Source organism: Corapipo altera, unplaced genomic scaffold (assembly GCF_003945725.1).
Source record: "Corapipo altera isolate COAL_440 unplaced genomic scaffold, ASM394572v1 45, whole genome shotgun sequence".
NCBI lineage: Eukaryota > Metazoa > Chordata > Aves > Passeriformes > Pipridae > Corapipo > Corapipo altera.
Genome location: NW_020884877.1, coordinates 7,038,192 through 7,064,319, shown reverse-complemented (window position 1 = coordinate 7,064,319; position 26,128 = coordinate 7,038,192). Strand labels below are relative to the sequence as shown.

General features: G+C 37.4%; 1 protein-coding gene across 10 annotated transcripts in view; it reads left to right on the top strand.

Annotated features, from left to right (window-relative positions):
• Positions 1 to 26,047, top strand: part of FAM126B (family with sequence similarity 126 member B) — a 54,177-nt gene extending 28,130 nt beyond the window's left edge. For 7 of the 10 annotated variants that reach the window (XM_027636635.1, XM_027636634.1, XM_027636631.1 and 4 more), the window contains 9 exons: positions 1,966 to 2,145; positions 4,109 to 4,189; positions 4,791 to 4,906; positions 5,669 to 5,764; positions 6,647 to 6,763; positions 7,466 to 7,553; positions 11,838 to 11,997; positions 13,182 to 13,349; positions 18,123 to 26,047. In XM_027636635.1, the coding sequence (XP_027492436.1) occupies positions 1,966 to 2,145; positions 4,109 to 4,189; positions 4,791 to 4,906; positions 5,669 to 5,764; positions 6,647 to 6,763; positions 7,466 to 7,553; positions 11,838 to 11,997; positions 13,182 to 13,349; positions 18,123 to 18,727 (1,611 nt within the window). In that variant the 3' untranslated portion in view covers positions 18,728 to 26,047. The remainder of the gene's footprint in view (positions 1 to 1,965; positions 2,146 to 4,108; positions 4,190 to 4,790; positions 4,907 to 5,668; positions 5,765 to 6,646; positions 6,764 to 7,465; positions 7,554 to 11,837; positions 11,998 to 13,181; positions 13,350 to 18,122) is intronic. The other 3 variants (XM_027636638.1, XM_027636639.1, XM_027636640.1) reach the window with 3 other exon arrangements.
• Positions 26,048 to 26,128: the final 81 nt, after the last annotated feature.

Sequence of the window (26,128 nt, the reverse complement as noted above, 5' to 3'; positions counted from 1 at the left end):
TTCATTTAGATCCCAAAACAAAAATTGGTGAATTATTTTATATATATATATGACTTGTAAAAATCTATGTGTTCCAGATGACTGGACTTCTCTCACTCTGTGTCAACACTGTCAGTGACAGCTGTCTTCCCTCCCTCTCTTGTAGAGTCTCTCTCTGCTTCTGTTGTAAAAGCAGGCTTCTAGCTTAGAGTAGCAAGTCTGTCAGTCAGAAGCCTTGTTACACAAGGTACTTATGCCAGAGTATTGTTTAAGAGATTTCTCTGACAGCTAAGTTTTATTTTACGTCAGTGTCCTGTTGTGGCTTATGTAATCAGTGGTTTAAGATGGTCAGCTTCATTGACCACAGTGTTGTGTGTTAGAAATGAAACTGGTGTGGTCACTGCTTCCTGGCTGATGCTCTCCTAAGGCAACTGTCTCCATAGATGGTTCTGTCAGATGTATGTTTTGTGTTTGTGGTATACCAGTGTCCAATATCCAAGTCTAAATATTTGTATGTGAAATTGTACATTCATACAGGTTTACGGCATCGCACATTTATCAAACATTCAAACTACTCACTTGCAGAAATGTCTGTCCCTCTGCTGTTAGCCAGGGACTTCCAAGTTTTTTAAGACGATGGATGATTCACAACAAACCCCAGAAGTACATCTTTTTACAGCACAGCAACAGAGTGACAGTCAATTCCACAGGAAATTCTGGGTACTAAAATTATGATGAATAGACAAATTAATGAAAAAAGAATGCATCAAAGTCCATGAAATATGCTGCTCTGAAAGTCCTAAGGTGCATATCCCTGGGAGTGAAAGAGGAGTCATTTGTGCCTTATCTCATTTACTCTGCACTGGGTATTTCCCATTTATGCCTTTTTGTCTCACCAGTACAGCTGCTACTGTGTTGGTCAAATGTAAGGTTTTTATTGCTTAAAAACATGTATAATTTGATGTTTTATATCTTATGTGTGTATGTATAAGCAAGCTACATAAAGCACGTACTGTTAGAAAGAAGGCTTGTTAGAGATTCTGGCCTCTGTTTTCTGACTCTGTAACTCTTCTATATATGAATATAGATGCTTTAGCTTACATGTGTGCCTCTGTCTCTTTGGACACTGAATTCCATAAGTATTTTCCTTAGGTCACTCTATTTAATAGAATGCAATGTTAGATAATGGTCACAAACCTTACAAAAATTTGTCTTGGAAATTTTTAAATTTTTGGGAGGGATTTTCCCCCCCCCTCCCCCCAGTTTTTGGTTTTAGTATTAAAACTTGATTAGTTGTGGGAAAAGATGAGACCGTTTGACATTCATTAACAATGCCATGGATGCATCTTGACTATTGGTTTGGCATTGTAGACTCTTAAAGTGGCAAGTTTATCTCGTGCTTATATCACACTGATTTGATAGGGGCTTTTTTTGATTCTTGTACTAAACCTGAAGTGCAGCTCAAGATGGAAAGATCAGTTTAGCATTGTAATAAACATAATGCACACTTGTTGGGTTTGAGACTAAAAAGCTGTATGTAAGAAATCAATTTGTATTTCTGTCAATGGACTTATCATTAGCAGCTAATGTTTAACCTTTATACTTTTATAGACCTTACAACCGCACTATTAAAGTTTTATGGTGCACATAGTTGAAGCCACGTGTCTGTCACACACCATAGTTTAGTACCTGTATAGAAAATAAATCTCATACTGACAGCCCTAGAGAATAATCTTCTCAAAGCACACATGGTGTAGTGGCTGCAGTAAAGCCACATTGCCCAGTACTGCCTACCAGTTTCCCTGAGGCCTGTCCTTATGGATCTCCTTAAAAGAAATGCAGATACCATTTTGATTCACTCACATCAAGGAATGTAATTTTTGCTAGCTGTGGTGGCTATATGGTGTAGCCCCTACATTTGCTATTTCACTCTCCCTTATTAGAGAAGCCTACCAGTAAGTCATTAGCATTTTTGCCTTTCCACAGCTCCTGGAGCCTGTTTGCCACCAGCTCTTTGAACTTTATCGTAGCTCTGAAGTTCGGCTCAAGAGATTCACACTGCAGTTTTTGCCAGAGTTGATCTGGGTATATCTGCGTCTCACTGCCAGCAGGGACAGACAGAGTAATGGTTGCATTGAAGCATTGCTGCTTGGCATTTACAACTTGGTAAGTGAGATGAGTGGGAATGGGTGAGGAAGGCTTTAAGTTTTGCATCACTGACCACTGGGAATAAAGTAAATTATTGTAACAATATCTTTAAAATTGAAATACGCTTAAATGAAAGCATATTTAATGTGGAGAAAAAGGTAATGTAATGAAGGTTTAGTAAGGATGCGTTTGCAAAAATATTTTTTATATTTTATAGTTATCTTTTAATGGGAAAAACATTTTCGCTTAAAAGGATCACCTCGTAGGCTTTCTCGAACTGTTATACACTTGTGTTTGTAAGGAAATAGGTAGCCCTCCTTAATGTTCCAAAATACAGCTTTCTATGATTGTCAGGCTGATATGTTTGGTAAGTATTCATGTGTCACTTCCCACGCTCTCCCACTTACTCTGAATGTGTCTTTAAGGGTAATTTGAAGATGAAACCACTCTGCATGCACTTAGATACATACATGTGTACATTTGAGTCAGAGTCTTGAGGGGAACTGTGGTTTTAAGAATAAGTAAAAGTTGCTATAAATTATTAAATTTGGCTGTTGGATGTAAAAATAGGGTTTTATATTCTTATCTTAACCTGGAAATGTTTACTTTTGTAGTGTTATAAGGCTGTTTGATAAATTCAGCAATACTGCCACAATAGGCATTCTCTAATTTCTGTGTTACAGCACCTTAAAACATACTCTACTGAAAAATTGTCCTTCCCTGTGCTATCATTGTAAACCCCTCCTTTAAATTGTGTATTATATTTCTACACATGATAAGACAGAGAACAGCCAAACTGTGATTCTTAAAAATAAAATATATTATAGTTATGCATTTGTAGATCAGCTCTAACAACTGGAAGATCTAAATATTTTAGATTTATTCTGATAGAAAAAAGCACTGGAAACTGCTTGCTGATTTTTAGTACTGTTTATTGGATTGAAGTAGCATGTTTATCTTTTTGCCCGTTTTCTCATGAAGGTTCCTCTGCAGTTCCTTTGCAAGTCATGCCAGCGATTCATATTTTTTAAGGACAATAGTTTCTCCATTCTCTCCAGATTCAGGAAGAGACCTCAAAATGGACAATGGCTCCCACTACTTTTTATCTTTAATGAAGTTGATATTTTTCTGCATATATACTGAGACTGAGGGAGTGAAGTTATTTTCTCAATACTTGGAAAATGAAAGATAGGGATAGATCTTTTGCATTCTGCTAAATTCTGTCAGCTGCCCTTCCCCTGTAATCCTTAAAGCTTGCTACAAGTACAGAGTTACCTCGGGCTAAATTTTTGCATAAGCTGGAATGACCAGAGCTTATTGTTTGAAAATTTGCTGTACAGAGTGCACAGGCACGATTTTAGACTCCTTTTGGGGGTAGTCTTATGTAATTGCTCTTAGTATATTTTCTTTAGAAACTGCTGGGTTTGCTTATGTAGTAGCCTAGCAACTATAAAATATGGCCAGTCTGAAAGCCTTTTGAGAGAACACTCTGTGTATTTCCTACTGATGGGATGCCTGAGGAAACTTTGCCAGTCCCCTTGATTTCACCTTTTCTCTGTGGTGCATTTATTATGAAATACTGTCAGCAAGTGACTCATCAGCCCTCGTGTGTCAGTATCTTTTGGGCTTGAAGTTTAGCCTTGCTCCTCTATGCAATTCTGTTATAAATAAATGTTATAATGTAAAGGTGGGCTAGAAAAGCTTTTTTGTTCCTGTTTGTGTGTTTGTTTTTGAAGTCACACCGATCAAGGAGCCAGGGCTGGTTTTCTAAAGTGTTGCAGACTGATTCCGCAGAGCAGTTTGTGATAGAGGTCTTTCCCACTTCTTAAATGTGTATGTAAATTTGCTGATATTCTGCAAATGCACAGACTCCTTGAGGTTGCTAATAGATCAGGACATGTTTTTGAAATACCTTCTAAGAGTTGAAAGTTACTCCAAGTCCTATATCCTTACTTCTGTTTGGGTCTTGTTTTTAATGCAGGAAATTGCTGACAAAGATGGAAACAACAAAGTTTTGTCTTTCACCATCCCTTCGTTATCTAAACCCTCAATATATCATGAGGTAAGAGAGCTGCTGTGGTAAATTAGAATTGGATCTATTAGAGGAATGAAAACTGGATCCATTTGGTGCCGCAGGCTATTTTAGATGCAGTAAGTTTTCAGTGTCAGTATTTTACAATTAGTGTAATCGAATTCAATAGCATTAGTAGAAGAAAAGGAATGTAAATGTTGAAAAATCTTTGCTGACAGTGCCCATTTTAAACAAAGATTAGTGGTGTTGTAGTTGTGGCTGTAGTTGGTATATATGCTAGTATAAAAGTAGTGTTCCTTCTAGCTCCTTAACACAGTTAGAACTTGGAATTGTGTTTTTCTTTCTCTACTGTTTTTGGACAAAAGTCTATGTGATTAGGACAACATTACTATAAATGGATACGTAAGAATCAAAGTTGAAAATTGCTCTCACCTCTCTATTGCTTGTCAGTGTGGATGCTGTTTGTAATGATGAAATTAGGTAACGTTTTTAGATTTACCATATTCTGGAATAATCTTCATTTTTACAGATAGCAGTATAAATGTGTCTTTTGCCTTGAGTGGTCAGGAGTTTTTTGAGGACCTTTTACTTATGCTTTGCTTTCCCTCCTCCTCCTACCACCTACTTCTAGCCCTCTACTATTGGATCCATGGCTTTAACTGAAGGAGCACTAAGTCAGCATGATCTAATCAGAGTAGTTTACAGTGATCTTCATCCTCAAAGAGAAACCTTCACAGCGCAGAACCGGTAGGTGATGTACTCTAACATTCAGTGTGCTTCACTAGGGAGGCATGTCCTTAAACATTAAGACCAAATATATGTGATCAGTCCTTTCTCAGCATTAAGTGCTTGGAAACAAATCTAGAGAACAGTCTTGGTAATCTTGAGGTATAATGGGTTTTTTCCTTTGTTTCGAATGTTTATGTTCTTCTACCAGTTAATTTAGAGAAGTAACTTCTCTGTCACTTCTGTGTAGGTAAGGAATATCTTTGGGTTTATGGCTGGCTGTTCAGTTTTTCCTTGAGGTATAACAAAATTCAGCTTTGTATCTGAGGCTGTAACTTTTTTTTCCACGGGAAGAGGGAAATGGAGCTAAGTGGATAGACGGAACTAGGGGTGAAAGAAATTGCCCTGATGTTTAGTGACTGCCAGCTTTACCTGTGTCTAAAGACAACTCTGGGAAAACTGATAAAATAATTTTGAATGTATTGCAGACACTTCCAGTTCTATAATTTTGTCCAAATATTATACCATATCCCATTTCCCTAGTAGTTCCTGTGTATGCTAATGGCTTTCAGTAATAATAATTTTAACTGTTTATAGTGACCTTTTGATAGCCTGTTTCAAGTTAATGAACAATGAAAGAGGGTTTAAGGATTTGTGTATTTACTTCTGATACTTTTTCCTGTGGGATATTTTTTGAGACTGAATTGTAGACTTTTTGGGTTAAATCTTGATGAAATATTAAGAATTTAAACTATGCAAGGTTTTGCTCTTATCTCTTTCTAGGTTTGAGGTGCTGAGCTTTCTTATGCTATGCTACAATTCTGCTATTGTCTATATGCCTGCTTCTTCTTACCAATCACTTTGTACGATGGGTTCCAGGTGAGACACTTGCCTTTGAAATAGTCTTTCAGGGTGCATTTAGGCTTCTAAATATTCATCCAGTAAAAAAAAAGATGCTTTTTGATGGGAATGGATTAGTTCTTGGTATGCTTCCATCATTTTAACTTGAGTTTTAGCTATGCTAAATGTACCAAACACGTTGAATTTTCCTGCATCTGAAAATCAGATCTGTTCGTTTAGTAGAGAGGAGAGAGAACATTTTGTATGCAAGGGATTTCTGTTTTGGAAACAGTGCAGCAGTTACTATGTATTAGTGGCCATGCATTGCTTCCATGATGAAGATTCAAATAGTAAACTGAAAGAATAAATTATTCTGGTTTTTATGGAGGCGGTATATGGGAAGGCAGGCCCCGTTTTCAAGGATCAGAAGTACTTTTTAGAAGGCAGCTGAGAGCAATTCTCAAGAATATAGTATGTGTTATCTAACTTTAGGTAAAGGGTGATTGCATGCTGTCATCATACATTAGATGGGAGATGACATATTTATCTTCTGTACCACTCAAATGTTTCCTTTAAAGAAAATTGGTTTCAGTTACTGAATTTTGAGGAGGGTCTTCTGCCTGGTGGCTGGCAGTAGAGAGCATCTTACCACCCTCATTCATTAGAAGCTGGTTGAAGAAAATGTTTTGAAGAAAACAAGTGGGGTCGATGGCTACGTGGGAAATAACACTGGATTATCAACAAGCCACATCTCAGGGCACTGTTACAAAACTGCTGTAATGGTTAGGAAGGGAACATAAGAATCTTCTATGTTGTGTATTTATATTTTGAAAAATCTGAAAATTAACTAAAATCTCTGTTATATAAAGACATTTTGTTTTTGTGGAGTTAACACTTTCTTGTAATGTTGGTTTTTTTCAGGCTGTGTGTGAGTGGATTTCCACGGCAGCATGAGAAACGCTGGAAAGAACCCTGTGGTAGAGTGGTATTAGACCCTGACTTCATGGTGCAGCTGCTCACAGGTGTCTATTATGCCATGTAAGTGGATGGGGCTTCTTTCCCTAAAGAGAAAGGTCTGATTTTACGTGAATCAAAATAGAAGTGCCAGTTGTTTTATAATTGAAAAAAATAGTTAAACTCATAACACAAGTTTATAACTCATTGAGTGTATTTCCCGTCACTGGCTTATTCAGTGAACCGATGATTTCAAAATATTTTTGTGAGCACTGAATTAGGTGATGAAGGGTGAGCAGCAGCTGCTAAAGAGAGTTAGGGTTCTGGTTTCATCTTTTCCCAAGTTCCCACTACCACTGGGTACCTTCTGTTCACAAGCACAATGAGCTTGGATGCCAAGATAAACTGATGAAATGCAGACCTCTAGGATGTCTAGTAGGATCTGAGGTAGCAAAAATCCATTTCTGGTGGAAATTCAGTTCTGCTAAGTAGCATTAACCTTTACATACTGACCCCATTTTTAAATTTTATTTTATTTTTAAGTTTGTCCTGAGTATGGCATCAATTTTGTCATGCTTGGAGGTGTCAGGGAACAGCTTTCTTGTTATACCAACAAGATTAATAAAAAAATGTTTTGTCTGCACTTTTAAAAGAAGTGTCAGGGTTGGGGTGTACAAACAGTTGATGAATTTTCTATGTAAGCAAAGAAGTTAAGGTCAGGATTTGGGCAGAAAAAAGACAAGTTTGTCTTCATAAGATGTGAAAGATATTTATCTTTACTTTTAGATATAATGGTCAGTGGGAACTTGGCCAAGAGGTATTGGAGGACATAATTTACAGAGCACAGCTTGAACTCTACTCACAGCCTCTGCTGGTAAGAAACAATCCATTGCAATTTATGGGCTTGGTTCAGAGGAGTATGGATGTGTTTCTGAAGTGGACTGGTAATGAGAGCTTTTGTGGCCATTCACTGCAGTATCAAATGTGAGTGGTTGTTCAGCATAGCTGTTTATACTGTACTTCTTCTGCTTGAGTGGTGTTGGGATCTCTAGCTGAAAGCTAGAATTTTCTAATGTGTTACAGTTGGCTCAAAATGTTTATGTTGTTTTGGCATAAGCTACTGATGAGTGGTTCAAAGAAGCTTAACTGAATAATTATATGTCATAGGACAGTGGTTGCAAAAAAGGTGTTTCCTCACGGCTGAGAATAAGCTGTGTGGTTTAACTAATAACTCAGTAAAAAAAAACAAAAACAGGATAGAGCTGCACCTGAAAAGGAGCTTCATCTCCAGAGTCAATACCAGATTTTGTTTGATCAAAGTCACACAGGTCTTAATCTTTACCTTCTTTAGAGGAGCAGCAATAAAATGGAGTAGTTCTTATTGCTTGGATTTGGGGTGGGTTTTTTTTTTCAGTTTTCACTATACTTGCTGTTCTAATCGTAAAAAGAGGGAAAATAAATGAGGAAAGTGGTGAAACTGGGCTGGGTTCAGGTGGTTGGGATTGGGAAGGATGAGAAGGTTGACAGAAAGGAGGAATTTGTGTCACATAGGAATGAAAAGTAAAAGAACAGGGAAAATTAGGGGAATAAAGTAAAATAGACTGCTGTTTCAGTTTCTACATCAGAATTGTGGCTAGAAACCTTTAGTTCTCTAAACTAACAGTCATAAAATTTCATTGCTTTTTACATAACTGAAAAAGTGAATTGGTAAAAATCTATTTATGTGGCAATCTGAGATCACTCTTTTCTGAAATAAATTACAGAAAATTATTCTCTTGATAAATTAATATTGACTGTAAAATTTATCTGCGGGCTTTCTGACACTGCTGCATTTAAAATGCCTGGTATCCATTGAATTATTGTAATAATTGGTGCCTTTTGGAAATGATGCATCACTCCATCAGATTGAAAGTTTTAAATTAAATATTGAACCTGCTGAATCAGGCTAACCTATCAAGGATTTAAAAGATGCATAGGAGGATCTGGAACTGGACGATATGACAATTTTCAGTCTTCATTGTTCATTTTTAATCAATTTGTCCTTAGAGACAATTGTAAGAATCTTTTAATTGTAAGAATCTTCTAGAATGTCTTTGGTTTTTTTTCCAAAACTCTTATTGCTTCTCAATCCAACTGTCTGGTGTTGATGACATCACGACATCATCAATTTTTACCCCTTCCCACTTGTCAGGTTTTTCCTGCATATGCACACAGGTCTATCTGAGGAATTTTTCTTCTCAGTACTCTGATCATTGCCTGCTTCCTCTTTTATTTTACTAAAAATTCTAAAAAGCAGCTTTACAAAATTGTCACTTTTACAAAATAATGGGTTGGATGTCTCTGCCCTCATGCTATATATTCAAGCAATTTGACGTTTTCAAAGATTGGAGCTCTTTCATCTCCTTTCGTTGTTTAGGAGAGGTGTGTAATTTAGCAGCATTATAAAATTCTATATTTTAAACTTAAAACTACTAGCAATAAAATATCGTCTGGGATGCTGCACAGGCAAAAGTTTCAAGTTCAGCTTCTGCCTAGGATTTCCTAATAGCAGCAAATTCTTTGAACTCCATTTAATATTTGCCCACATTACAGTTATTTTTAGATATCTCTACTGAAGGTATTTGTGTAATTATGGGAATACCATTGGTAATCATTACAATGAGAAACATCGTGGTCCCTGTGTTTGAGTAGGTCTCTTGGAGAAATATTTTTGACAGTATAGTAGATCCATGCTCTTACTTACATAGACTTTTATCGTCTGGAGGAAAAAAAAATAAAAACCAACCAACCAGGGAATAACAACAAAGAATGCCAACTGGAACAGCTGCATCAGAAAGTTTGAAATACCTGTAATGTAGAAGTGGTCTTCTGCCACTGTTACCCAGAGACTGTACTGGAAAGAGCAGGAAGTAACACAGGGGAAAGACCTTTTCTGGGTAAACAAAAGTACCTCTGTTAACAAAACCCTGAGTATTGGTTTCATAGTCAGGAAACCTCGGAGCTTCTGCAGAGGCAAACTAATCACGAAGAGTCAGAATTACTACCAGCATGTACCTGAGGAACAGACCAGTGCCAGTCAGTCTTTTCCTCTGAACCGAGGGTTCTGCACTCTTTTAAGACAGAAATCCCTGTCTTCAGAGCAGAGACACAAGAGGTTTCCTAGTTCAATACACAAGAATCATAGATCAGCAAATCCCTATTGTGACAGCACCTTTACCTGGTGTGTTTTGTTGATGCACTTAACTGCTCTTGTTGAATGTTCTTTTGTTAGAGCTCCTTTCTGGTAGACAAGAGTGCAAGTCTAGCCTGGAACCAACCCTCCTTTGTCATTGATGCAGACTTGGCTTGCCAAGTCTGAATTGTGCTGTGTGTTTATTTTCCTGCCTTCCAGTGCTGGATTAGGCATCGTGAGCAAGTGTTTTTGCATCCTGCAAGATCATAGTTTTGACGGGTTTTTTTGTCAGATAAGGACTGTGACTCATTCAGACTGGTTGTTTAGATTGTTTCAAAGATTTACTGTTGCACTGATTTTTATCTCCATATGGTTTTCTCAGACCCCAGAAGTACAATTTGTGCTGTTAGAAAAGGCCAGCTGTTAAGAGGTTCAACAAGCAGAAATGCTCTGTCACTTTTCTGGTTCTGTTACAGAAGCCTTTTGCTACCAGTTTTTAGATTGATCATCCCCCTGCCCCCCCATACTGATAAGGGTACCTATTCCAAACAGGTAGCAGCTCCACTGAGTAGAGGATGAGAAGGCAAGCAGCTGTATAATGTTGACCTTGATCTGTTTTGGTTCAGTCAGCAGAAATGAGTTTCTCAAGTCTGTAGTGTGATCAGGGATAGGGTGAATGCAGTCTGTACCATTTCAGGAAATGGCATGGAAAAGGGCCTGGGTGTGAATAGGAGAGCACTTCACAAACAGGTGTTGAGGCTGAGAACTGGTTAGCAAGGGGAAAACCAATGTTGGACAAGTGGAAGGCAGAATGACAAGGAGCATTTCTGTGGTGGTGCTAATAATCTTTCATGCTGGTTAGAAGTCAGACAGGCAGGCAGTGGAAATGATGTTTAATATAGAGTTACAGGATCACAGTGGCAGCAGGAGATCAGGATCAGCTATATGGCTGCCATTCCAGTCCCCTAGGACTGGTATTTTTATTACTGGTTAGTTGTATAATGTCAGTAAGATTTTAGAAAAATCAAAGTGTGTCCATTTTGTGGGTTGCACTTTTGGTTTGTTTGGGTTTTTTTTTTAAAGCTTTAAGTAATATTTTGTGTGCATCAACTTTGTTATTGTAGAATACTGTATATGCCATAGAGACCCAGAGCTTTTCAAGCACTGTTACACAAGTTCACTTTTTTTGAACAATTTACTTGTAAACTAGGAAACATTTCTGAAAGTTGCTTTTTTCTTTTTTAAAGTAAACCTCTAATTCCACAAAGGCATTTTATGGGAAATGTAAAGAAGCAATTAAAACATCAAAGCCTAAAGAGGTCACTTGTTCTTCTCAAAGCTGCAAAACAAAACTTCTGACTTTGTACTAGGCTATTAAAATAAAAAAACAGGTCTAACAAAGATGAATAGTAATTTGATGCTTACTGCTTAGGTTGCAATTTTAAAAAAAATAAATGTTGCAAGTACCCGAAGTCTAATCCCCTTGGTTAGGTTTTGCTGGGGTTTTTTGTTTGTGTTTTTTTTGGGGGCGGAGGGGGCAGTATGGGGTAGGGTGTGGTGGAAACTGGTCTGTCCCTCTGTGCACCAGGCTACAGGCTGTTTGCATTGGCTTGGCCTGTGGCTTAGTTTTATGACACTCTTGTCATAAAGCATAAATGGTATTTTCCTTGTCATTTTGCAGTCTCTTTTGGATGAAGACCTTCCTGTATAGGTTATCTCTGTCACTACAGGTGGCAAACATGGAACAAAATAAATTACCTCAAAAAATTTGAGAAAATTCAACTCCAGTTTTGGGAGTGGGTTTGTGATGAGCTTTTCAATGTAGTTATCAACTGTGAATCTTGGGGATGGCACCATCTATCTTGAGGAGATCTGGCATAATTAACAATTCTTGGTTGTTCTCCTTTCTGTATCCAGCAAGAGATCTAATATTGCCATTAGTGCAATCGAGGATAGTAGTAGTACAGCATTTTACTTTTATCTTAGGTTGCAAATGCCATGAAGAACTCGCTGCCCTTTGACGCTCCTGATGCATCACAAGAAGGCCAGAAGGTACTGAAAGTAGAAGTTACTCCAACAGTGCCAAGGATTTCTCGGAGTGCGATTACAACGGCTTCTATCCGTCGTCATCGCTGGAGGAGAGAAGGTGAGCTTTCTCTGACGGGGGCAAGTATTGTAGTGTACTGTAGTCATCATCATCACTGTAATCTGGCTTCTGTTTGAATGTTTGCAGAACAGTTGGGGGAGTTTTTTTGTTTGTTTGTTTTTGAAAAGTGGTACTCCATAATAATGTATAATCTTTTACATCTTCAGAGCACTGCATGAACATGAACATTTGGGGTGTTTGTTTTGTTTTTGATTTGGAAATAAACCACGAGGTAGGTGAGAAGATGGAGAAGGTGGGAAATGTTTAATAAGACTTCTTTTTTTCTCCATGTAACACAGCACGAAATTGTAGGGGTAAAGTGTGGCTTAGAATTTGAGTTCTTTGTTTAATCCACACTAAAACTCATCTGCCTCCCATCATAAATAGCTCAGAGAATGAATGGTAATATACAGACCTTGATAGGATTCCAGCTGCCTAAAGCTAATGATGGCAGCGGGAGAGGGAAAAACTGAACACCTCACTCCCATCACGTGACCCAGTTTATTGGGGGGCCATAAAATAGGTTTGGATAGTTTAGAATTAGTCTTTATTTTTCCTCAATGAGTACTTACGTCATATGGAAGTGTGCTTGACTGTATGAAGAAAAAAAAAAAAAATTTGTAGTGATCTTTACCTTGGTGTGATGACATCTTCAGTGTAGGTGTAGCAAAAAGCTTGCTTTGAAATCACTTTGTCATACTTGTAAAGCTTTGTTGCTCCATGTATTAAGCCATGGTTTAAAAAAGCTGCGTAAAATGATTAAGCTAAAAAGTAGAATAACCTAAAAATAAACTGAGGATAAAAGAATCTGAAAACAGGGATTGAATATTTTCCTGTAGTACTTTTCCCCCCTCGCCCTTTTATTTTCTTTTATTCTTCTCTGTCACGTTCAAAAGGATTTGATGACCTAGTCTTCAGCTGAATCAGAATGTCCAGGACAACAAGTCTTCTGTTTCCAGGACTCTGGGTCATGTTTTCTTCACTGTACTTGCCATTATATTCATTTCTGGTCTACAGTACAGCCCACCTGTCCCTTTCTGTGGATGTTCTGACAACGTTTAACTAAGCATGGGTAGTGTTTTGTGTTTGTTCCGTGTCCGCATAAATCTTCTATTTTCCCTGCCTGGGTTGGAATGCCAAGAAAGAAACAGAAAAGCACTAAAATGTTATATGTTGAATCCCAGATGGCTTTGACTTCTCAAACGAGGCTGACTCAAGCATTCCTGGCTCACCGATCCAACACGGCTCCACAGACCTAGGGATCAAACGTGAGCAAGAGGGGGAGGTGCTGATGCGCAGGACCCCTGAGCATGGCTTCCCGGAGCCCACCTTGGCAGCAGCCACCACAGAGGGTAGGACAGAGATGAGGAGGCAGAAGTCAGTGAGGCAGTTGCTGGAGGAGGATCCTGGCTCCCTATCCCCAAGCAGAACTTCTTTCCATTCTAGTGTGTGTTTCCGCTATCCCAGGGTGTATTAGCTTCTCTTTGCAATACACGCATCCCCTATATACCTAACACCAGGTCAGGTACTACCTTTTGTTATCACGTGGGCTGGCCTGGGGCTTGCATCTGTGTGGTGAAAGACTGCTTGGCATGGCAAAAAAAAAAGAAAGACAGGGGTATTAGCCAAGAGCTTTGGGATTGCTTGGAAACCTTCTATTACTGAGCATGTTTAATCTAATATTAAGAAGGAAAAAAATGCACCAGATGAGCATGATTCTAATCCTGAAAAGTAGACTGTGTAGAGTATAAATGGATTTGGCTACAACTTAGTTGCAATGGTGTCTTGTTAGTCTGCAGTTTTTGAATTTTCAAGAATGAAAAAAGTCAAGCCTATCTAAGATGAATACAACTGCTGATGTTTTATTTGTCAGTCATCCTTTAACTGAAAACTCATACATGACAACTCGTTTAGAAGTGGCTTCTCTAAAGACAAGTAGCAAAAAAGCGCTTGTGTTTTCAAGAAGAAAACAGATTGTCATGTTTCTAAAACTTTAGAAACAATTACTGCTTTCTTTCTCAGTCGTGCTGTCCACAAAAATGCTGTAGGGATTCATATGTCTGCTTTGCAGCCAAGAATAGCAGATAGAGTAGGTGGTAGAAATTTATTTTGCTTAAGTTCATCTATTAATTTTCAAGTAAAGATGATTTACTCAATGAAAGGTGTTTTTGAGTACTGACCTTGATTCATTTCTTCTCAGAGATGAGAATTAATTTCTTGTAGATTTAGCTAAATATGTTATCAGGTGTTCTATCTTAAGTCTTCTTCTCTATCTGAACATTCCTTTGGTGTTTCCAGCCTCTATAAGGACTTCAGTTGATCATAAATGAGATTTATTTACACATCCAGATACGAGCTACATAGGTTTCAGATTTGTTCTTCAGGAAACAATAATCTGGATAATCTGAAGATTTAATGTAGTGTTATCACAGAATCCTTACCCTTAATCAGAGTTACTATCAATAATTAAGATGTCATACTTCTGTAGAAGATAGTGGCATAAACATATTTAGTGCAGTTTATAATCTGCTTGGTGCATTGTGAATTTGAGCATGCTCAGTAAATGATCCTGTCTTCTCTTAATTTCACTTTTCAGTTGATCTTACTCCGTGTTACTAATCTTTGCATGTGCATGACCTGAAGGATATAGAGAAGTCCTGAGCTGCAGAGAACTTTCTGTAAGAGACAGGAAGTGGGAAAGAAGTTGATAGAGATACTGCATTTTAGTCTTAACTTGTTCTAAGACAATGTTTTAACTTGGCATATTGGATAAGGCATCATTCCACATGCTTTACTTCAGTAGAAATGGTTTGAATACCATTTACTTCTGTAACATTACCAATGTATAATTACATGCTTGAGCAAACTGAATTCTCCAGTTGATAGCATCTGGGAGAAGGCCAAGGAATGGAGTTTGGCTTGATTATTAGTATATAATTGTGTGTGCATTTATAGGAGTCTGTTATTTTACTGATGCTGATTTCACAGAAAATTTCAGCTAGAAAATTCCCTCTCCTTAATATCGTTTTGATGTCAAAAATACAATAAAAGACTGATCACTTCTAATGAGTTTTCAACCTCCAGGTATAGGAAGGATAAACAGAATAAAAGTAATTTTAAAAAGGTGTATAAAACCCCTTCTTCAGATCACTGTTTTGACCCAATAAGTAGAAAAAGAGAAGATTTCAAGAATGACTCAGTAATGCCATACAAGGTATTCTGCTTGCAGGTGGTTGCAGCTGTGGTTACGTGCACTATTTTGGGTCAGTGGAGGACATCGTGTCTAAAGCTACAGCATTAATTGTGGATCCACACAAATAGCAAATTATTTGAGGACAGATTTATTCTGATAAGGGACAACGAGAGTCTAGAGTACACACTGTGGTGCAATTGATATGATTTCTGTTGGGTTGCACTGTGTCTTTCTCCTTTGGCCTTACAGTAGAAGAGTATTTGGAAGGGAGTAGATCTTTAATTTTTGTTTCTTTTTAAAATTTTCTTATTGGTCTGTTGGAACAAAAAAAAAAAAAAGAAAACTTCATTACATCATCCTGTTTTTCCTCCCAGAGTATGTAAGGACTCAAAATATTTTTTTATTGTTTCTGAGGGCAGTTTGTAGAGGAAAAATAACATGTATTAGGGAAAGAATGTATTTACTGAATTACTTTAATCCCATTGAGAACTTCTGTAGGCATGTGAATCTGATTAGACAGAAATTCTCTTGCATGTTGTCTTCTCTATCTTCTTCATTTTTTAGCACTGCTGAGCAGCCTGGGCACCTGTATGGTTGTAGCATCCAGAAGCTTGCAACAACCCCTCTCACTCTTGTCTTTAAATTCTATGGATAAAATGCCACTTTTTCAGTGTGACTGTTCTGCTTCACTGTCCCTGAATAGGAATGTCCCATTACACAGCAATGTTTTAACGTAAACTTTGAAAACTACTAATGTTCTTGCAATAACAAAAACCTTGGCTGTGTTATCTGGAGATACCTTCTTGCAAGTTACACATCTTTCTTTTGAATAAGAAGGGCTTGAGAGGGGAATTCAGCTGCTACTCCTGCTGCTTGTAACCAAACACACTTTCATCCAGCTTTGCATGGTGATATAAAGAAATGTAAATGTTGGTTAATTGAAAAAGTGGTCTTGCTTTTGGTATGTTCCAGTTATGTCTTATTTTTATGAGCATCTTTGATTATGTGTGGGAAGGTTGGAGGGGGGAATGGAGATGTGGATTGTGAATTAAATATATCAGTGTTTAGTGTAAGAAAACACTCTTATGACTCAAGAAGAATATGAAGGCTAGTTCAACTAGGCAGGGTGGGCAGGAGAGGGGGAAAGTATATGTATTTTAAATATGGATACAGAAGTTGAAGCAAGTAATGCACCCTTGAAGCCTAAGAAGCTTATTTTTCTAAGGCTAAAGGCTTTACCAAGGAAGGAAGACTGCAGTAACATGAACTATATTAGCTTTCTGTTTCTGGGAGGCTAATGAATCAAATAGAACTACATAAAACTATAGAATAATCTCTCATTGCATTGTTCTGAGAATGGTCTGATTTGGAGATGCCTAAACATCTTTTGTAAGCTGATACACAGTAATGGTAATTCCAAGGCAAAGTTTCATGAAAAGAAGTAGTAAATTTAAAGCGGAGTAATACAAGCTCCCTGTAAAGTTTTGCATTACAGTTCAGAAATGTGAAATTGGATCAGGCTATATTCCTGCTACACAGAGGCAGCAACCACACTGAGAGTGCTCTGTCTGTTCTGCTTGCTGTAATGTAAAATGTTCCTTATCTAACAGTCAGCATGAAAGGATGAGCTTCCACTCAAATGTTAGAGTCTCCTAAATACTTGCCACCACATTTTTCCCATTCCACCAAAAAGATTTAAACGTGTTTGCTTGGCAGCAAGCTGGGTTGGACAGTAGGAGCAGTACAGTGGCTTTAGCTGGGATGGATCCATAGGTTTTGCAGATTTCTTGCACATAATCAGGCTCTACACCTTTTATAAAGAAAAGCAAAATTCTTATAACCTGAATGCCTCCTTTTTTGCTAACACAGTTAAAATTTATGCCTTTTTCTCATTGAAACAAGATATGTGGAACAAAAACTCTAGCTCTGTTTTCAGTTTTGAAATTTGAATGCTGCTCAGTTTTCTACTGAAACAATAACTTCCTTTGAGTACTTGGAGCTTAGAAAAAGTACTTGAGTAAGATTTATTAAAAAAAGTGTGTGCAGCCTTAATCATATAATAGGCCTGAAAACAAGGATTTAAGAAATAAGATTGTCAGGTTTTTATTTTCTCTTTGATACTTCAGTCAAAAGCACAGTGCCTGTTCTACAACAGGAAGTGTTTCAGAGATTAAATTTCTCTTAATACAAGGGTTGTTTGGTTTCGGGTTTTTTTCTCTGAAAAATCTAGATGCTGAGATAAAAGTAATATGGTGGAAACATCCGGATGGGATTGCTGGAAATGCAGGGAGGATTGAGGTTTGGAGGAGAGAGAACCAGGAATTGGGTTAAGCTTCAATAGAAAGTGTAGTCACATTGTTTGAAGTGCCAGCTACGTACAACAGAAGCCTTCTACCTCTGTTGGAACATTGTGAACGTTGCTGGCCTAGGAAGTAGCCTAATTCTGAAGCTTACTGAGCACTCATCAGAACTTACTCTGCCTGGAAGAGATCCTGAACATGCTTAGATCTTGCCACAAAATAGGATAGAAATCTGAAAGGGTGGTAGTTTTGTTTTGTCTCCTTTTTTAGCCACACATAGGAGGAGAATGGGTAACAGTATGTGCAGACAGAACTAAAACAAATCAGCCAAATGGGGCCTAATTCTACTTGTTTTATAGGCAAAGTTTGGGACCAATACTCTGATAAGTGATGTAGATGAAAGGCAAATCAAGCTCAGGGAGCACTTTGTTAGACTGTTATTCTGCTAAACACGGCAGGAAAATTATTGGCTGTGAATCAAAAAAAATGTGAGCGAGTGGAATCCAGGTGAATTAGCAAATGAGGTTTGTTTTGGCATTCTGTGCACACCTTTGTCTTCATCTAACTTAAATGCATACTATGTGTTCTGATTGGTTTGGGGGTTTTTTGGTTCCTTCTTTTTTTCCTAATAGATGCTGAAGGTGTAAATGGAAGAGAGGAGTCTGTGAACCTTAATGATGCTGATGAAGGATTTTCCTCAGGAGCTTCCCTCAGCAGCCAGCCCGCTGGGACCAAACCTGTATCCTCTGTATCACAGAAGGGCAGCTTAAGGAAAACAGCAAGTGGGCGTTCTTCTAAGGATAAAGAAACCTCTTCTGCAGCAAAATCCAATGAGAGCCCCCGAGATTCAGTAGCTCGAAAGCAGTACACGCACCAATCCACTGACCTGGCTGGAGACACAATCGAGATGACACCCACTAAGAAACACCTCAGCCTGCCTGCTGGGCAGGTGGTGCCAAAAGCCAACAGCTTGAGCCTGATCAGGACCGCCAGTGCTTCCTCCAGTAAATCATTTGACTATGTGAATGGCAGTCAAGCAGGCTCCAGTGTTGGAGCTGGTACAGAGGGTTTTTCCAGTCTGGCAGCTGGCAACACCAATCGGTTTTCAACTATCAGCCTACAGGAGGACCGACTAGGCCAAGCTGGGGAAGGTAAAGATCTCCTTTCCCCAGGAGCTCCCCTAACCAAGCAGTCTCGATCTCCAAGTTTCAATATGCAGCTGATATCCCAGGTGTAACTTTGACTCCCTTCCTTAGTACTCCTTCTTTCCCCTTAATCCCCTGCAAGTTCATCCTTAGGCAAAACATGAACCATCATCCCACAGTGTTAAAATACTGACTGTTGTGATCTTGTTTTAGCTATCATACTGTATTACTGAAACAGCAATAATTCTTCCCTCACCTTCATCCTCTTCCCCCTTGTAAACATGGTTGTGAAGCAGTATATAATGTACTGTATGCCTTTTTCCATGCCTTCCTTTCTCCTTGGGTGATGTGCAATCCATCGTAGGCTGATCAGTCCCATTTCAACACTGTGAGACTGGAGACACCGGCGGAAATGGTGAATGTGATCCCTATGAGATGATGCTTTGGCTTTGTTAAGAAATAGAAACGGGTTTGTTTTCTCGGTCTACAGTACTGCAAAGACTACTGGATCATGACTTTTCTTTCTCAGAACCAGGAGTGCCTCAGAGATTCTAGTGTGACTTTGGACCTCTCTGAGTCTGTGCAATCAATTCTGGGGAGGGGATTGTCATTGCTGCTCCTGGCTGCCTACAGCACTTTTTTCATTAAAATTAGGGTAGTTTTTTCCTGACTGCCCCCAGTCTGTCATCCCAGAAGCTTTTGATGTTCAGCAACTGAGACATGCGTATTAACAAGCTGTTTTCCCTTGGAGAGAGGATTCTAAGCTGATAATGTAGGTTGCAATGCACTTCTAATGGCGTTGTAGCCATTTGTAATGTTACATGTCTTCCCCTCCAGGACACAGGGTCATTCTGCATTTAGACTAAAATTTACACAACACCATGCTGTTAAAGCAATTTGGTTTGTAAGTGGGAGGGAAACACTACTTTCCCACAAAATAATGGCTATCTCTGCTCCATTTTTGTTGTTTTTGTTGTGAGGTGCTGATCACTGAATTGAAAGGTGTATTCGGGTAAAGAGTATTTCTCAGGCTGCTTTCTTTGCTATCATGGCTGTTGGGACACCCCCACCTCTTTCAGCTGCTTTCTCAATGTCCCTGAATTCAATCATGGTGTCATTTGAGGAATCCTGCAGTCCAGACAGACCATACTCTCAAGGTGCTGTCTCAGGGATAGAGACAATAGTTTGCTAGAAACACTGAAGCTTCAATCTGAAGTGCTTTTCTAGCAATGCTGTTTGTGCAAAGGGGTACTGACAGTCCTTTTCTCCCCAGAAGGATCACACTTCATTGCCTTGGTATATATAATCTGTTGAGGTTTTTTAACTCTTATTTTAGTGGATTGGCCCTACTCTAGAAAATTCAGAACTCGTGCCATTGAGCCAAGCCTTGAATGTATACGACTGGTGTATGGGCACTGGCTGGTACTTATGTTAGAGAACACTGCTTAGAAGCACATTTCTGGTTACGTGGGAGAATATTTGTCATTCTCTCTCCATCTCTCTGTATCTCTCTTTGGATTGATAGAGAGAAAAGGGGAAAGCTCATTCTTTATGCTTGAGTCATGTATGATATCCTGGAAGTTTACAAGCTGTAAACCTGCAGGAAAGTTTATGTTTTTTTTATGTGGGCACTTTGGTTTCACTGTCACTGTGAAGGATAAACATAAGCAGTTAAAAACAGCAGGCTGTCTTTGAATGTCTTTTGGGGTTTGGGGGTTTTTTGGAGTTGTCGTTTGTTTGTTTGTTTGTTTCGGGGTTTTTGTGGGGGTTTTTTGTGGGTTTTTTTTTTTTTTTTCTTTTGAATCTTTGTTTCAAATAGAACTTTTTTTTCAAATTTGCATTTTCATTTAAATATTTGAAGGTTTTTTTATGGTTTGATGAGTCACTTTGGTAGCCTAGTCTTCATATCATACATTTATAAAGTGAATTAAATGGCATCTGGACTGATGCAGAAATTCAGTTAAAGAGTAAATAGACTCATCAGAAAGAAAGAAAATCTTACAGCTTCTAAATGGAAGTTAATCTTTAAGGACACTAGTCACACACAGATGGAACTAAGGCAAAGTGAGATTAAACTGCAAGGCTTATGTTTCTGTAAAAATGTCAAAAGCTGTATATGGTTAAACTCTTCTTTATAAAATAAACTTTTGATAGTGAGGACAATTTGTAAGTCGTGGCTGAAAGTACAAAGTTTATACTTTGTGGAGACCACCAAAAAGGAAATTTGCTTAAATCTTTTGGAAAGAAAAGGTCAATAGCATCAGCTAATTTTCTAAGAGTTAATTAATTTTAGTATTTTGAAAAGTAGAGCTGTTCATTAGGAAGGTTCTCTGCTGTCTACTGTTTGCATTGTAAGCATTCCTCCAGAAGTTTTAGGACACTTAAATTGGCATCAGATCAAATTTTACAATCTTTTTTTAAAAAATATTCTTTTGTGTGGGGTCCCACACTATAAAACTATTTCAGGAAAGTGAGACAGCTTCAGTGACTTTAGATTGGGAAGTCAGTTTGAATTGGCTAAAACTTACGTCAGACTATCTTTCAAGATATTTTTAGTTCTCATTTTGATGTGCCTTTTGTTACGGTTTCATTCACTGTATTTTGGTTTGTTCTTGTGTATATATACCTATTCCATATCAGTCTTTTTAAAATGAGTTCAAGTTTATCCCTGGAAAAAATTAATTTTTGCTATGGGCTGATGTGGTACGTCTGTAACTTCTCAGAATTACCCTTTTAGTGCAGTTGTTGGAGCTTGTTTTGTTGTTTTTCAGCCAAGTACTGTTTAATATTTATCTTACAAATTGAGTCATCACTAATATCCACAAACCAGCTGTAGTAACAGGCTTTGCAGTGCTGTGTATCATATTTATCATTAATGCTTCTAAATGTGGCTCAAACTATGCTAAGGTGTGTGTCAAGACTGTAGAAAAAATTCATTCACTTAAGTTCAGTACACTTCAAAGTACTGTTGCAGAAATAAAATTAGAAGTGTCTGGTATATGGGTGGAGGGAATAATCTGCTGGCTTTCTGATTACGTATGTTAAATACTAAACAACTTACAAAACATACTTAAATTTTCTGACACCCGTGACAAATGTTTAGACTTAAATCAAACTTCATCCTAAATTCACTCTACTATGTCTTCTTTTAGAACTTTCGGTACTTGACATGAGGCACTAGGTTTAGATTTTTGCAATATTTCAGTGCAACTGCAGCATTATAAAAGAAGGACAAGAAGCAGAACACTGATTTTTTAAAATTTCCCCCCCCCCCTATATGTGTGCATGCATGCACATACATATAATTCTTAGGTGAGGAAGTGTGGATACTGTTTTCTGATGTGTATATATACACTTAAGTAGGAAAAAATTAAATATTCTTTGATACATATCACAATATGCTGCCATTTTGCAACTCATTTTTGTTGGCTTTTGTAATTTTAAGAAAATACAGAATATTGGTATTGTGAACTCCAGCTTGATTATCCTTTTCAAGTGTTATTGTGAGCAGCTTTTTGTTTGAAAGATGAACCGTTCTTTTATCCTGCAGACAGCAAAGTGATGAAGTAAAAATACCTATTAAAATGAATGTTGCAAGATGACAGTTTAAATTGCTTTCAATTCCTAAATGGTTTTCAATTGGAAACTTCCATATCACTGTCCATTTTAAATGCAGATTTCTTTGAACACTCTTTCTGATGTGAATTTGGAGAAGCTTTTTAACAGCATACTTCATTCTGTAATGCTGAACATCATGTTGCATCCACTAAGCATTAGATCTAGTATTTGTAGTTCACAATACGACTATTTGTGTTGGTCTTAAATACAACATTTCCAGCGTACTCCTGCTAGCTTTAACATATCTACAGTCATCAAAATAGTGAGGAAAAAATGTTTTCTGACAAAGTATTTATTTGCACTATTATGAATACTGGAGTTTACTGGGACAGGGTTTTTTCTCACCATGTGAGGTTTACTTGTGTGTGAGTAGGTACATACATTTGTCACGTGTTGACAATCAATTGCCTCAACTGTGTGTATACTGTATGTAAATAGGAACATATTTTTCAAGATTAAGGGGGAAACCTGCATCTTAGTGGTGGTAAAGCTACTCTGTAGTAGGGTGACCCCAACTCTAACTGCTTTTTGTCTTCAGATACTGTGTGGTTTGTTTTACTTCTTGAATGAAGATTATTAGTGTTCTGGGAAAATTTTAGCTCCAGGGAAATTTTCCTCAATATTTAATGTACAACATGTTCAGAGAATTATATTTTGAAAAATTAATTTTGGAATAAATAATCCTATGCTTTGGCTGTATTTTAACCTAAGAGTTTGAACTTGTCCTATTTTATCATGAACCAATGACTATCTTTCTTAAGTGTTCAGCATTTTAACTTCAGTCACAAACCAGAAATTGTTGTTTATCTTGGCTTACAAATTTAAATTAATTTGAAGACTAAGAGAGAATCAAGAATAACTTTTTGAAGAAAATCATAAAAACCAAGCTGTACAGTGTAGGTACTGTGCTTATAATCCTGGAGGAGGTATGGAAAATATAATGGAATATGTTTGAATTAAATGTATGTACTACACACAAAAACAATACTTCTAATATTAGTAGATCTAATAATATCATCCTTAAATTCTGAAATTCTCTCATTGCCAAAGATAATGCTACCTTGGCATGTGTAATATAGCATTAAAGCCACTAGCTAGGTCTCATTTATGACAACCACTTATAATGTCCATCAGAAGAGTACACATGGCCCTTTTATTTCAGTTTCTTGTTTAAGATAATTACAGGGCTAAAATTGCAAAGTACCACTCCTTTTCAAGCATGGTAAGCAAAGAAGACAGATCCTCTATACTTGCATTGCATTCTTGGTTTATATAATTTTTTTTCAATATTTTATATTCTTTTCAGTATTTTAAATGCGTTTTGTTTCTAGCATATGGGCCTTAATCTCTCTGGACTATTTTTTAGAGTTTTTTCCCCCCTGGCACTTGGATAAACTTGCTGTAGAAAGCTTTTCTGTAGGTGACTCAGGGTAACAGATCATGACATGGGTGTTGTGTTAGCAAATAAATGTATCAGTCTGTCAAAATTCGCATGTCTTTACCAATTGAAGAGCCAAAATACTTGCTCCTTCCACAGTGATAGAAGATGATGGTGAGCTGTGAGCAACGTGGCTTGTTCCTGAAAACAGCAGTAAGTGGATTTTGCAAGACTGATACATATGAGGTTTTCCACATAGTCATTATGAAATTTTATTTAAAATAAATCTCGGAACAAGATTTTTTAAAATGTAACAGCCATTTCAGATAAACTTGCCTAGTAAGTTTGTCAGGTGTCAAGGCCTGTGACATTAGAAGTTTAGAAGCAAGTTGAAGAAGACTGAGTACCTTACAACTTCAAGAAAAGGATTTAGTAAAATTCTGTCCCATGTTATTTGTCTGTATTCAAGATTTAATGAAAAAAAAAAATTTGTTTCCATTCTTTTATTTATTTTTCTCTAGGCTACACCTCTCCCTGATTTTTTTTTAACTGTGTTCATCAGATTTTACCAAAGGTAGTATCTGAGGAACCAAATGAATTTAAAATGGGTCCATAAATTATCCCTTCTATCATAAAGGATTAGTAAGCTATTCCTGCGAGGAGCTGTTGATGGGAACAGATGTATATTAAAATTTTGTACAGTAAAACGTTGCCCTACATTTTAGCTTATGCATGATGAGCAAAGTGGTGAGATCAGGTTTTATTGACCAGTTACTTGGTTGTGAGCTCCTAGTGTTTTACAGTTGGTAAGATGTAAGCAGTTTTAGAGAAAACTGTCTTTGCATTCTGATACAACTTTTTTTAAGCATTTTAAATTTTGAGTCTTGAACAGATGATTGTTAAAATGTGGTTTAGAATTCACACAGGTTTTGATTTTTGTGGGTAAAATGGTCAGGGAAGATTTCTGTTTATGAGTATCTCCTGGTAAAGTGTCTCTATGGTGCTTTGTCATGGAAACTTCCTTACAAATCAGTAGTGAATCCTATGTGTTTGAGTCCTCACCCTCCCCAGAACTGATCACAAACAGAAAAAACCAGTGTGTGTGAAGCAACCTTTTACCTTTTGTTCTGAAACAAGTAGTTGGGAGTGACAGAAATACTGGCTATTGACACTGTTCTTTCTGTTCAGGCAGTTATTGTTGTGCTAGACTTTCATGTTATTAGTTTATGAAAAATGCAAGTAGTAAAAACTTTGTGGCTTCAAGTATACAGTAGATGTGAGTTAACAATCACTCAGGATAAACCAACATGTCAAAGTATTAATAGATTCCTAGTACTGGGGTGTGTCTGTGTGTGTCAGTGTGTCAGTGTTCAATGATTACTTTGAAAAAAAGGCAGTTTGATTGTGTTAATAATAATAACAATGATTACTTTGTTACTGTTTTCTTGCAGATAGCGCATACTTTAGGGATGGATATTACTAGCTGGTTATTTATGGACAAATACCATATAATTAAAACTGAGTCATTTAACATTTTTTTCATATCGAAGATTCCAGGAAAAAGCTAATAAAGATTTTTAATAATTAAATCAGCTACTCTTAATACATTTTAGATTTACTACGGTAGCTTTTATTTGCTATTAAAAAACCCCAACAACTTAATTGAGGTACCCCATGCTGCATTTTTTAAATTTGTAATTCCTGTACTTGACAATGAATCTTTTGATCTGTTTTTGCCCTTGTAAGAATACAGAATTTGCTGTCAGTTTTACTAGCAAAAAGAAACATTCTGCAGGGGTTAAAAGATTATTTTCATACTTTTTTCTGTCATACTAGGTTTGTTTCTCTGAACTAGGGTTTCTGAGGATTTTTACTACTTTAGCGTTCTGTAATCTCATAGAAGGAGCATAAGCAGCACGTAGCCCACTTCTGGTGGACAGATAGGCAAGGCAAAGGACATGGATTGGTAGTGTGAGCCCCTCTTCACCAGGATATCCCTGCGTGCTGGTATGAACCCCAGACATTCAAGATTCGGTACTGGTGAAAGACTAAACCAAACAGGTTTTTAATAACCGTGACCTCTGCTGTATGATGTCCTTTAACCTGGGACCAAGGAAAATCTTCATTCTTAGTCCTGAAGAAGGCACGTATTGAAGATCATGTTATTGGTGCATGTAAGCCATTATCTTAACTGTCTTACTGAGCTGGTTCATGCTGTTGACTTGTTGAAATGTGAAATGTAGTTACTATTGACTTTGTAAATACCTGCCAGAGAAGAAATATAATTATTTTAAATCAATGTAAATAGAGATGTATAAAACTTGACACACTCTGCAATGCAGAAAAAAAAATTATATATATATAAAAATATATAAAGATGTTAAATAAATATTGTGCTGTTTCTGAACAGAAGTGATCACGCTGCGAATTGCTGGTTTTTTTAAAACTGCGGTTTGCAGTAGTGGGGGTGGTACGGGCCTTGAGGGGGAGCTGTCCC